The sequence below is a fragment of the Leucoraja erinacea genome, chromosome 33, assembly GCF_028641065.1.
Source record: "Leucoraja erinacea ecotype New England chromosome 33, Leri_hhj_1, whole genome shotgun sequence".
In the NCBI taxonomy this organism is placed as follows: Eukaryota; Metazoa; Chordata; class Chondrichthyes; order Rajiformes; family Rajidae; genus Leucoraja; species Leucoraja erinaceus.
In genome coordinates, this window is record NC_073409.1 from 19,605,691 (window position 1) to 19,618,528 (window position 12,838).

The following is a 12,838-nucleotide window of genomic DNA, read 5'->3' on the forward strand; positions in this document are numbered from 1 at the left end:
GGACCCAGCCCGTGTGCGCATCGGGATAAAATCCACTCGCACCAGGCAATGGTCCGAGCATGGTGCCGGCTACATGGAGGCCGCCAAAACACAGGAGACATAGGCCTTGGACACGTATAAATGATCAATACGGGAACCACCACCCTCAAACCTGTACGAGAAGGCGTTAGAGTCGGGATGGAAATTCCGCCAAGCATCTACCAGCTCAAAAGAGTCCACCATCTCCCTTAAAATCTTTACTGCACCCGGGTCACGCTGAATGCCAGAGCGATCTCTTGCCTCGAGGGCACAATTAAAATCTCCCCCAAGGAAAACACACTCCCCACGGTCGATAGTATTCAACAACGTGGTCACTTCCCTTGTTAAGCGCGTCTGCATTACGCCGATCTTGGGGGCGTACACATTAATGAAGTGTAATGGCACGCCATCCAAGCGCACGGCCAGATACAGCAAACGGCCTGGTACAATGTCCTGCACTTTGACGATCTCTGGCTGGAAAGACGGGGCCAACAGGAAGGCCACTCCACTCGAATTGGAGCTGAGATGACTCATGTAGACCTCCCCTTCCCACTCCAGGAGCCAGGTGGGTTCATCACTAGCCACAGTGTGTGTTTCCTGCAGGAAGCTCACCGCATACCTCCCGTCCCTGAGCACTGAGAGATGGTGAAACCTACGGAGAGACCCCCTGCCCCCATTGATATATCTATAGTGAGCTTCATTTTGAAAGTACACTAGATCTTTTACCCGTCCCTGGTGAAGGATTGGAGCCGCCCCTAACCTTCTGCCCTCCCTTTAGGGTCTTAAAAAGCTCTTGGAACTGGCGCCTCTTGGGAGCGGTTATTTTGTCTCGTTGCTCTTGTTATAGACAAAGGGGCTTTTGTCTTCGCTGTGGACATTCCCTGCTTCAATGGCCTAGCTGACCACAGTTAAAACAAGCATCTGATTTTTACCATTTTGCTGACTTTAAAACGCGCTTTTAAGGGAAACATAGGGCTGGCTGTTATTTCACCGTAGTTCTGGTATTTGTCTTGGTGCACTATTTTGATTGGCTCAGGAATAGGGTTCCGGCAAACGCCCCTTAACTCTGGACAGACTTGCTAATCAAGATTGCGAGAATGGATTCTTCTGAGAGAAGGGTGTTTGTCTTCTCTGCCCCTGATTTCTTTGCTAGTTCTCTCTGTGCTCCCTCTGCTCTCTCTGATCTCTTTGATGACCCCCCTCCTTCATTTCGTCCTCATGTTGGGCACTCCCTACTCCATGTACCCAATCCACCGCAAGCGTAGCATTGGTCTGGTCTGAATATTCTAGTCCCTCTCCATTTTGGTCTTGGGGAAATTGTTTCTAGGGAAGGTGGCTCATCAGGTTAACCTGGATAATCTGGTTCTAAGGTACACAAAATTGCTGGAGAAACTCAGCGGGTGCAGCAGCAGGCACCTTGCATCCGGATGGCATTAACATTGAATTCTCCCAATTTTGCTAGCCCTTGTTGTCTCCTCCCCTTCCTTAACCCTCTAGCTGTCTCCTCCCACCCTCCTATCCGCCCGCCCTCGGGCTCCTCCTCCTCCCCTTTTCCTTCCTTCTCCCCCCCCCCCACCCCCCATCAGTCTGAAGAAGGGTTTTGGCCCGAAACGTCGCCTATTTCCTTCGCTCCATAGATGCTGCTGCACCCGCTGAGTTTCTCCAGCAATTTTGTGTACCTTCGATCTTCCAGCATCTGCAGTTCCTTCTTGAACACAATAATCTGGTTCTAATGGCCTTGTCCCTTCTGTCAAACTATGCCTTGAACTTGCCTGAGGACTCCATAAATTAAAATTAGACTTTGGTGCCTCCTTCTTTGTCACATATTCAGTTTTTGCCTTAAATACTAGCTGACTCTCTTGTTTCTTGATATCCTTCCAGTGATACCTCACTGCACAAGCCATTTGACTCGAACTGTTTTCCGACCAGCCCATGTTGTTTGTTTTAATTGCTTCGGCCACATTAGTTGGCAGACAGTTTAACACTATTGCGCAGTATTGTGGAGAATTTACCCCATTCCGAAAATGTAGATCTCCTGACTAGTCCGTATATAGTTCAGAGAACCTTTCTAAAACCCGATCTGCTCCCTCTCCTTTCTTTGGCCAAATATCCAGAATCAAGGGCAGTTAAAACTGCATCTTCTCTTGCATTATTGTCAATGATTACATTACATGAGTTGGGTGTCCTAACGTGGCTAAGAACCTGGTATGCTCTGTAGGATTTATGATCTGTTGTATTCCAGCCCATAAATCTCTTGAGTCAGTGTGACACACACGCATAGTGATCCGGGGATAGTCCACAAAGGAAGCAGGTGATTTCTTTCTGTCACGTATTTTACTCAGTACTGCCATCATTTCATTAGGTTTCCATGGGGAATATACGTCATAGGTTCCGGGATTGTTTGCACCAACTGCATCAGCCGGATCAAAGGCTGGGTTAGGCATCTCCCTAACTGGGAACTGACGACAGGATATTTGTTCTTCTTTCATAATTTTTGCTATGTCTGACTCACTCTCAGTGTCCCCTGACACTGTTTCACCCTCCGATGTATCATCCTCATCACTATGGGGGAAGGCGATATTTCCTAAAGGCATATCTGGTCTCTCTAGCTAGTTGTCTTCGCCAGTGGTGAAGCTGTTGGGGTCAAAGAGCTTTGTGCTGGTGCTGCTGTCTGGTGAGCAGATACTACTATAGGATCAGCAGGGGGTGTGGGTGGTGTTGCAGGAATGGGAGGAGGTCTGAGATACACACAGGGTGTACAAGGTGCTGGAGTGAAGGTGGAGCAAGGGGAATAAGGTGGAGGCTGCAAATATTTTTTTATTCCAACACTCCCAATCTTCTAAATATTCTTCATCTTCCCCTTCCAAGCCAAAGCCAACCAGCGGGTCCACAAATGCCAGTTTCCATTCAGGAGTTCTCTTTTTCTCCCATTCCCTATGTTCTCTATAAGCACAACCACACTCCTTCTTCCAGGTATCTAGAGGTGTGTTTCCTTCATCGCCTTTTAACTCTATTCCAATCTTTAAAGCTTCCTCCTGCCAGTTCGCCATTGTTGCAGCCTCTCTATGTTCTTCTACTCTTTCGTAAGCCATAGCCAAACTTGTTCCTTTGCCACATCACTGTTGCTACATTGCCAAACAATCTTCTCAATGTATTTCACTCTCTCCAGTGTTCCAGCCCCTCCTTTGGGCCACAAATCAACTCCTAATTTCTTATTCAATGTTCCCGAAAAAGATTTCAATCTTTCAGCTTTTTGTTGGAACTCATTACAAACTAATTGTAATGGGCTTTCGGGATCTTCCATTTCGGGATCTCTCAATCTGGTTTCCCGACTGTTACAGTACTAACAATGTCACAGTACCGAAACGATTCACATTTCACTGACTAGGCTTAACAAGTTTGTTACAAAAAATGGCCAAAAGATCTTCAACGTGTCCCACACACAATCAATCTCTCCGAGTGCTCCAAAATTCTTCCACACCAATCGCACACACAGAATTCACACAAGCTTTCTAACCTGTAAAGAATCTCAAGTTTGGTAAACAATCTCAGTCTAAGGTGCAATGGAACAATGAAACATTCTTCAGCAGCAAATGCTTAAACAAGAAATACTACTGATAACTATCATACAAAAAGCATACTAAGCATTCGAATAATAAGCATTCACTAACAGTACAGTTCTAAATAAATTACAATATTCTAAATTACACAAATCGTGCTGTTGTCAATCAACGGAACCGCTCCCACGGGTACGGGAGACTTGCCCTTCAAGGTACTTATTTTCACTAACAGATACTTATTACTCTCCCAAGTTACTTTTCTACTAACAGGTTACTCGTCCCTGGAACCACAGGATATGCCCCCCTGATCGCACAGTCACAACTCGGACTCCAATCACAAAAGCAGTCTAAATCAAGCTATATTTTAAATACAAATATTGCCTGAACCGCTGAGTTCCTCCAGCACTCTGTGTGTTGATAGTTCTTTTATCCCACTTAGGAAACCTGAACGGAAACCTCTGGGTTAAGGAACTAGTTCTAGCTCTATTGTACCTCTCTTGATTATTTCCAGCTCTATTGTGCCACTCTGGTTAAAGCAAATTGTTAAAGAGTTCTAAAGGCGTTTCGAGGTGTGGCGGGGACGGGAAAGGCGCTACACGAATGCAAGGGTTTGCATAATGATGACCCTCCCTGTATACTTTACACTTTGGTGTAAAACAGCACCTGCAGTTCCTGTCCGAAGCAGGGTCTCGACCTTAATACGCCACATACTCCTTCCCTCCAGAGATGCTGCCTGTCCCGCTGAGTCACCCCAACATTTTGTGTCTATCTGCAATTTCTTCCTACATGCTTCTACATCTGATGGGTCTGTATTGCAGGTAAGCTTACAGGGCAGCAACGAGAGCAACAATGGCAATTTGGGTTTTTTTGGGGGGGGGGGGGGGGGGGGGGGGGGGGGGGCGGGGTAGGGGTGTGGAACGTCTATGGTATCCAATCCTTCCCCAGAGACAGGCGGTTAGATCTCACCTTGATGCCACCTCGTTCCGCCTTCCCGATGGTGCCAACCCACCTCGATGCTTTATATAACTGGGAGCACAGACGCGAAGATGCACTTGCGGCTCAGCAACAGACTCCGAAAGTCCAAGTGGTTTCTCGTACCTCCCTCGTACCTCTCGAGAAGAATTACGGTGCTAACTTCAACCGCTGCTAACTAATTAACCCTGATTTTATTTCTTCTTAATTGAATTTTTTAAAAAATCTTCCTAAGGCGAGAGCAGGATGAAGAACACCGGGATGAGATGGAAACTGCCACTGGTCTGCCTCCTGTGGCAACTGGCCATGATTATACTCTACGGCGTTTTCATCAGATACGATGAAGAATCAGACGCGCACTGGATCGAAACCAAGAGAATCGAAAATATCACCAGCGATATAGAGAACGACTTCTACTTCAGGTACCCCAGTAAGTACAGTGACCCCCCTATCCCATCCCATCTCTACCTTTTTCATCCAAAGCTCATTCTCTGCAGAAACCGCTGCAACGCTCCGTGGTCAGCGAGAGAACGACTGAAGATAGACGCAAAAAAAGCTGGAGTAGTTACTCAGCAGGTCGGGCAGCATCTATCTAGCATCACCTAAAAGATCGACACACAATGCTGGAGTGACTCAGCGGGACAGGCAGCATCTCTGGAGAGAAGGAATGGGTGACGTTTCGTGGTGGCGATGACTCTATTATGTAGAAGGGTCTCGACCCGAAACGTCGCCCATTCCTCCACCCCGGAGATGCTGCCTGTCCCGCTGAGTTACTCCAACATTTGGTGTCTACGGTTTAAACCAGCATCTGGAGTTCCTTCAGACGTCAGGGAAGTGGGCAGGGCAGCTGTTTATTCCGGATCAAACTGGATGAGAGTTAACAATTGAATCTGAATCTGAATCTGAACATGTATATTTCATCACATAGCCCGGCCAGATTACTTAAACCCATGAACTAAAACGATCTCAGGTTTGAATCCTTTTTTTTTTTCTAACCAGGTCTTTGCACAGACGTCCAGTATTTTCAGATGTTATCGCACATTTCTAGAATTTGCACGTTTTTATTTTTGCTTTTCATGTAACTGTAGGGCTGTTTAATGTTGCTTAACGTTAATGGGTAAGTGCAGCAGAGATGCAGGTTTGGATAACAAGGTAGACACGAGGAACTGCCGATGCTGGTTTACAAAAAAAGAAATGCTGGAGTAACTCAGCGGGTCAGGCAGCATCTATGGAGCGAAGCAAATTGGCAACGTTTCGGGTCGAGACCCTTCTTCAAACTGATTTCCATCGCTCCAGCATTTTTGTCTACCTTCGATTTTCCAGCACCTGCAGTTCCTTCTTAAACATCCAGCACTTTGTGAGGTTGTTTTGTGTGATAAAAAGTAACCTTTTTAGCCGCCCATTGTTTGCAGTCTTTCTTTATTTAAATCCTGATTATTTTGACAGACTTATTAAAGGGTAACATTCTTTACATGGTGAATTTTACTGTCAAAATTAAGTCATTTTCACATTGTGTATTTGAACTGCAGTGAAGCGTTTCAAACAGATGGGATCTATTGATTTAATCTAAATTGCTGTCCCAGTCCTGAATTAAACTAGTTCTGAATGATCTCAACATCATCATCCCACATGTTTGCTAAATAAGTCTGTTTCGAGAGTGAATAATTGCCTGAATAAAACACAAAGTGTTGGAGTAACTCAGCAGGTCAGTACCTGGAGTATTGCGTACAGTTTTGGTCTCCAAATCTGAGGAAGGACATTATTGCCATAGAGGGAGTGCAGAGAAGGTTCACCAGACTGATTCCTGGGATGTCAGGACTGTCTTATGAAGAAAGACTGGATAGACTTGGTTTATACTCTCTAGAATTTAGGAGATTGAGAGGGGATCTTATAGAAACTTACAAAATTCTTAAGGGGTTGGACAGGCTAGATGCAGGAAGATTGTTCCCGATATTGGGGAAGTCCAGGACAAGGGGTCACAGCTTAAGGATAAGGGGGAAATCCTTTAAAACCGAGATGAGAAGAACTTTTTTCACACAGAGAGTGGTGAATCTCTGGAACTCTCTGCCACAGAGGGTAGTTGAGGCCAGTTCATTGGCTATATTTAAGAGGGAGTTAGATGTGGCCCTTGTGGCTAAGGGGATCAGAGGGTATGGAGAGAAGGCAGGTACGGGATACTGAGTTGGATGATCAGCCATGATCATATTGAATGGCGGTGCAGGCTCGAAGGGCCGAATGGCCTACTCCTACACCTAATTTCTATGTTTCTATGTCAGGCAGCTTCTCTGGAGGGCATGGATAGGGGACGTTTCAGGTCAGGACCCTTCTTCAGACTGATTGTAGTGGAGGGGGCAAAGCTGGATGAACGGATGGGGCGGTACAAAACCTGGCAAATGATCGGTGGATACAGATGAGGAAAGGTTTGTTTGTTGGATTGGTGAAATGACAATGGCTAAAGCCAAAAGGAGACAAAGGGATGTCAGATATGGTGAGAAGAGTAGAATCATCCTATCACCAACTAGAGATGGGTCCCGATCTACCATAAGAATGGCTCGATTGTAATCATGTAATGTCTTTCTGCTGACTGGATAAAACGCAACAAAAGCTTTTCAGCTGAAGAAGGGTCTCAGCCGGAAACATCACCTATTCCTTCTCTCCAGAGATGCTGCCTGTCCCGTTGCGTTACTCCAGCATTTTCTGTCTGTCTTTTCACTGAACCTTGGTAAAAGAGACAATAAACTGAATTCTAACTGTAGGTTTCAGGTCAGGTCGGGGGGAGTTCCATGTAATCCCGTGCTATCTGCTCCATGGTCGGATAATCGGCGACTAAACCATCCCCCCCACCTGGTTTGCCAGGTGAGGAGGGGGCTGTGGACCCCCAGCAGGACCAAAAACAAGACCTGTCAAATGGCGGATGAGCTTCTAGCAAGCCAACGGCCATCCACACTTCAGTAGAAGTTGCGATCACTGTTGTACACGGCATTGTAATGCCCCTGTCCCACTTAGGAAACCTGAACGGAAACCTCTGGAGACTTTGCGCCCCACCCAAGGTTTCTGTGCGATTCCCGGAGGTTTTTGTCAGTCTCCCAACCTGCTTCCACTACCTGCAACCTCCGGGAACCACACGAAAACCTTGGGTGGGGCGCAAAGTCTCCAGAGGTTTCCGTTCAGGTTTCCTAAGTGAGACAGGGGGCATTTAAGCTACCCAAGTGCAATATGTTGCTGTTCCTCCAGTGTATAATAATAATAATAATAATAATACATTTTATTTATGGGCGCCTTTCAAGAGTCTCAAGGACTCAAGTGTATGTGTGTCTCCCACAGTTACCAGTCCACCCTTTCCCACCCATACCTTCCACTATTGACACCCATCCGGATAACCCCCCCCCCCCCCCCTATATTTCTCCTTGTGAAAGAAATTAATTTAGATGGAAATTAAAAGAAAATGAAAAGTGGAGACTTTGCAGGTTTGCTTCAAGAGACTTTATTGCATGGAGAGATGGCAGCAGTTACCTGCTCACCAGTTCTCTGACCTTCACAGCAGAATTAGCCGACAGTTATACTGTGGAGTAAACAACTTTTTTGTTAGATACAACTATATGAAAATATACTATCTACTACATGTATGACCAATTAAATAATTGGTACCCATGTTGTAGATAGTATCTTTTTGTATAGTTGTATCTAACAAGAAACAAAAGTTGTTCACTCCACAGTATAACTGTCGGCTAATTCTGCTGTGAAGGTCAGAGAACGGATGTGGTTAATACAAGTCAAACACAATACAGGGGCCCGAAACGGCATCTTGACATTATTCTATACAGGGGCATCTTGACATTATTCTATCTCACCATTTAGGCGGATCGCGCCACCATCCCCTCTCCGAGCCAATCGTAAGCCCCCTATTAACTGCAACATATCTACGCTACTAGCGGTAGGGAATGCGGGTGGTCTACTGTAGAGGTAGGGTGTCTAATGTAGCGCACTGCTGAGAGAAACAAGCTTCCTTATCTCCTTATCTACTATTTCATGTTTACATTTACCATCCACCCTTCAACACACTCCTGGACAAGAGGTAACATGTCTAATTTTACTTTGCCATTACCCACGAACCTCTTCTGCACCTGGTCAACGAGAGATGCCAATTGTCACATCCAAACACCCTTTCATTACCTTGTTCAATTCCAATCAAAATTAAATAAGAAAGGATGTTCATATTTTCTTCCACAGTTCCCTCTTTGATAATTTGGTTGGAACCAGTCCTTGAGCTTGCGAAAGTATACCTTATTCAGCGTACGTAGGGATATGGGCACAAACCCAACAGATAATCAGATAAGGAAACCTGTTTTCCTTTCAGCTGCGAGTTCATCGTGTTCTGTGTGGACATTGTTAGCTGAATTTCATATTATAATTTCTACCTTCTTCCTGTTTCTTGTAAATCTAGATGCCTCTCTTCACCCTCATATCCTCTATGATTCCATATAATGTTAATATATTCATAAGTATTTAATGCTACAAAGATAGTTAATAAAGAATATGTCTACATTACAAAATGTTACGGTTCTTGCGTTTCCTTCTCCTCGAGGGTTCCATCTGAGTGATGCAGTTTACATCTGGTGGCATGTATCTAATCGGGTTTTCCTTTTACTGTGTCATTGTTGTTGGCAGCACCAAATATGGTCATTTCCACCTCGAAGAGAAAGAGTCTTTGTTCATTGCTGGTACATAAACCTGACCTCCAGGTTTAAAAAGGGTTGCATATTTCCTTCTGCCGAAGGGACCCTGTACCTGCTTAACTTTCTCATAGATTTTACTAACTGTTTCACACAAGGCTTGAGCATATCTTAAGGATTCCATATCAGGGCTACCTTCTCAGGCGTCATCGAGGGTCGGGTTCCTGCTGCCATCAATATCTCGATAGGTCCGTGTGTCTGATTTCTCTGGGTGTACATCACTATGGGCATGTTGTCTGGCCACAACAACCTATTTTGCTGGTATATTTTGGCCAAAGTAGTTTTTATTTCCCCATGTACTCTTTCCACCACCCCTGAGGACTGGGGTTGATCTGGCATGTGTGATTTCCACTGGAACCCAAATGCCTTTGACAAGTTCTGAACCTAATTTACAGGTGAAATGAGTTCCTCTCACTGTTTATTCCCATGGGTATCCCCAATCTAGGGATTATTTCTTTCATTAAAATATTGACTACCGTCCTTGCATCATCCCTCCTTGCAGGATGTGCGTTCACCTATCTGGAGAACATATCAACTATGACCAGCATGTACTGAAAACCCTTTGCTGTGGGCATTTGTACAAAATCAATTTGCAAATGTTCAAAAGGCATTTCAGGTTGTGGTAAGTGATCACATTTTGCAGGCATCTTCCCTCTATTATTTTGTTGACACAACAGACATGTTCTTGCAACTTTATCGATTATGACTGATGTACCATGAGCATACCATTGCCAGACACTGTTGTGGCCAGACGACATGCCCGTAGTGATGTACGTCCTGAAGTGGCGGCGCTGTGAAACGGCTGCGGGCTCGCCTGCAGTCTGTCTGTTTTTACTTTTTTGTGTTGTTTTTTTTTTTGTGTTGTTCAGTTAAACTTTTGGTTATTAGGTGGTGTTATGTGTGGGGGGGCTGAAACAGGGCTTTCTGTCTCTCCCTTCGGGGGAATGCGACTTTCTTGTCGTATCCCCCTTCTCTTCCCCCGTCTGAGCTGAGGCCTAATGGCGGAGCTGGCGGCCTCCAACCTGCGACCGACCTCGAGGATCCGGAAGTAGAGCCAGCCAGGACTCACCAACGCGAGGCTGGCCGTCGTCGAGCTGCGGCGGCGTTCGGGCAGCGGCACGACTTGGTGCTCCGGTGAGGGTGGACAGCGCGGGGCTGAGACACTCCTGTGAGGGCGGCCCGGCTCCCGGCTGGAAGGCGCTCCTGTGAGGGCGGCCCGGTGCGGGGCTGAGACGCTCCCATGGGGGCGGCCCGGCGTGGGGCAGAGACGGTGCTCCGGTGGCTGAGGCGGCAGCGACCTGAATCCGGGACCGGCCGCGGGCCAGTGGATGACATCGTCGGGAGCTCGCGGGTCACAGGTTGAAGCCTGTTTACCGGAGCTCCCGTGGCAACAGCTGCGTCCGCTGGACTGGAGGGCGGCAGCTTCGACCACCCCCGGGCCGCGGAGCTTTAACCGCGGGACTGACTTACCATCGCCCGGTTGGGTATCGCCTCAGTGCAGAGGGAGAAGAGGAGGGAAGAGACAGCAACCCTAAGACTTTTGCCTCCATCACAGTGAGGAGGTGCTTGGTGAACTCACTGTGGTGGATGTTAATTTGTGTTTATTGTGTGTTGTTTATTATTACATGTATGGCTGCAGGCAACGACATTTCGTTCAGACCGAAAGGTCTGAATGACAAATAAAGGATTCAATTCAATTCAACTAGGCCGGCAGAACTGTCATTTTCCCAGGGATACTTTCTGCCAAGTGACGCAACAACTTAATTGAGTTTTCTTTACAATCAGGACCTGTCACAGAGGCCACCAAATGGCCAGCCATCCGCACCTTCGTCAGTTTGCTCCCAAGCAGTGCAGGCCAGATGGTGTTACAAGCACAGTAGAAGTAAAAAAAAACCCATGGCTCTCACAGTGTTTCCCGGCTTATCCAAGTGAGCATTGGAATGATGGAGCAGGTGGATGATGGTGTCCTCAACCCCCACCTTAGTTTGGGAAGTGAACTGCAGGGGGTCCAGGTAGGGTTTAAACAGAGGTCTCAGGTGAGTGAGCACCAGCCTCTCCAGGGACTTCATGATGTGTGAAGTCGGCACCAATGGTCTGTAGTCATTGGAGGAGCTGGCTGGCACACGCCTTGAGTGCCCTCGGGCTGACAGCATCGGGACCCATGGCTTTGCCTGGGCAGAGTCTGCTCAGCTCCCTCCTTACCTGCTGAGCCTTGATAGTCAGGCTCGATAAAGAAAGGCCAGAGGAAGTGGACCAGGGGGATTGAGGGGGAGAGGGTCTGGGAGCAGGGGGGAGAGTGGGCAAATGCCCCACCATCAAATCTATTTAAAAAAAAATCAGATTAGCTCATGGGCCCAGTCCTGATTGCTTCCCCTCCCCAGGCCACTGGTCTTCTTGTAGCCTGTAATGCTCTTCATCCCATTCCACGCATCCCTCGTGTTGTTCTGCTGAAGTTTCAGCTCCAGCTTCCTCCTGTAGTCGACCTTGCTCTGTCTTAGTCTCCCCTTCAGCTCTTCCTGCACCCGTTTCATCTCCTCCATCACCATGCCTGGAGGGCCTCTTCTTCTGGTTGAGAAAGGCCTCTATGTCACTGGCAACCCGGGGCTTGTTGTTGGGGAAACAGTGTACACTCAGTCTCCTCAGGGACAACCTTATCCACACAGAACTTTATGTAGCTGGTAACTCCTGTACAAAGTGAGCATTAATGTCCTCTCCATACAGAGTACAGAGTGTGTCCCAGTCTGTGACCTCAAAACAGCCCTGTAGAGCATCATAGCGGTCCTGTGACCACCTCCGCACTGACCTTGTGGCCGCAGGCAGCCTCTGGACCATTGGCTTATACCTGGGTAGGAAGTGAACCAGGTTGTGGTCGGATCTTCCCAGTGGCTGAAGACCGATGAAGATGTATGTCTCTTTAACATTGGCATACAGTAGGCCCATTGTTTTCATATCCCTGGTGGGACAGTCAACAAACTGAGTGAAAGTGGTTAGATTAGCATCCAAAATTACGTGGTTGAAATGTCCTGAGATAGCGATGAAAACACTCGGGTGTCGTGTCTGGAGTCTCGCAGTGGCTGTGTGGATTACATCACATACCTGTGAATTTGCTGACAGGGAACACACAATAGGGAGTGACAGGGAGGAAGTATGATGGACAGATACAGAAGAATGATAGAGGACACAGAAAGAAAGAGCAAGAGAGATGAACAGATAATTACAGGGTAGAGCGGATATGAAAGAAACCGTGTGAAACATCACACAAACTTGACAAGGAGAAGAAAGTAAAGCAACTGTATCGAGAAACAATCCCAGGCCATGCACAGGAGCAGGCAAATCTGACAACCAACATTAGACAACAGACAATAGACAATAGGTGCAGGAGTAGGCCATTCAGCCCTTCGAGCCAGCACCGTCATTCAATGCAATCATGGCTGATCATCCCCAATATTCTTTCTGACTTCAGGCTGTGTTTGTGGTAGGGGCTTTAAAACCAAAAGAGCTGGGAGTACACATCAGGTCAGGCAGATCAGTGGCGGAGCAATGATTCAAAGATAC

General features: G+C 46.9%; 1 protein-coding gene across 1 annotated transcript in view; it reads left to right on the forward strand.

Moving 5' to 3' along the window:
- Nucleotides 1-4,618: 4,618 nt before the first annotated feature.
- Nucleotides 4,619-12,838, forward strand: part of rhcgb (Rh family, C glycoprotein b) — a 33,411-nt gene continuing 25,191 nt past the window's right edge. Inside the window, exon 1 of the mRNA XM_055661511.1 lies at nucleotides 4,619-4,980. Coding sequence (XP_055517486.1) covers nucleotides 4,797-4,980 — 184 coding nt within the window. The 5' untranslated portion in view covers nucleotides 4,619-4,796. The remainder of the gene's footprint in view (nucleotides 4,981-12,838) is intronic.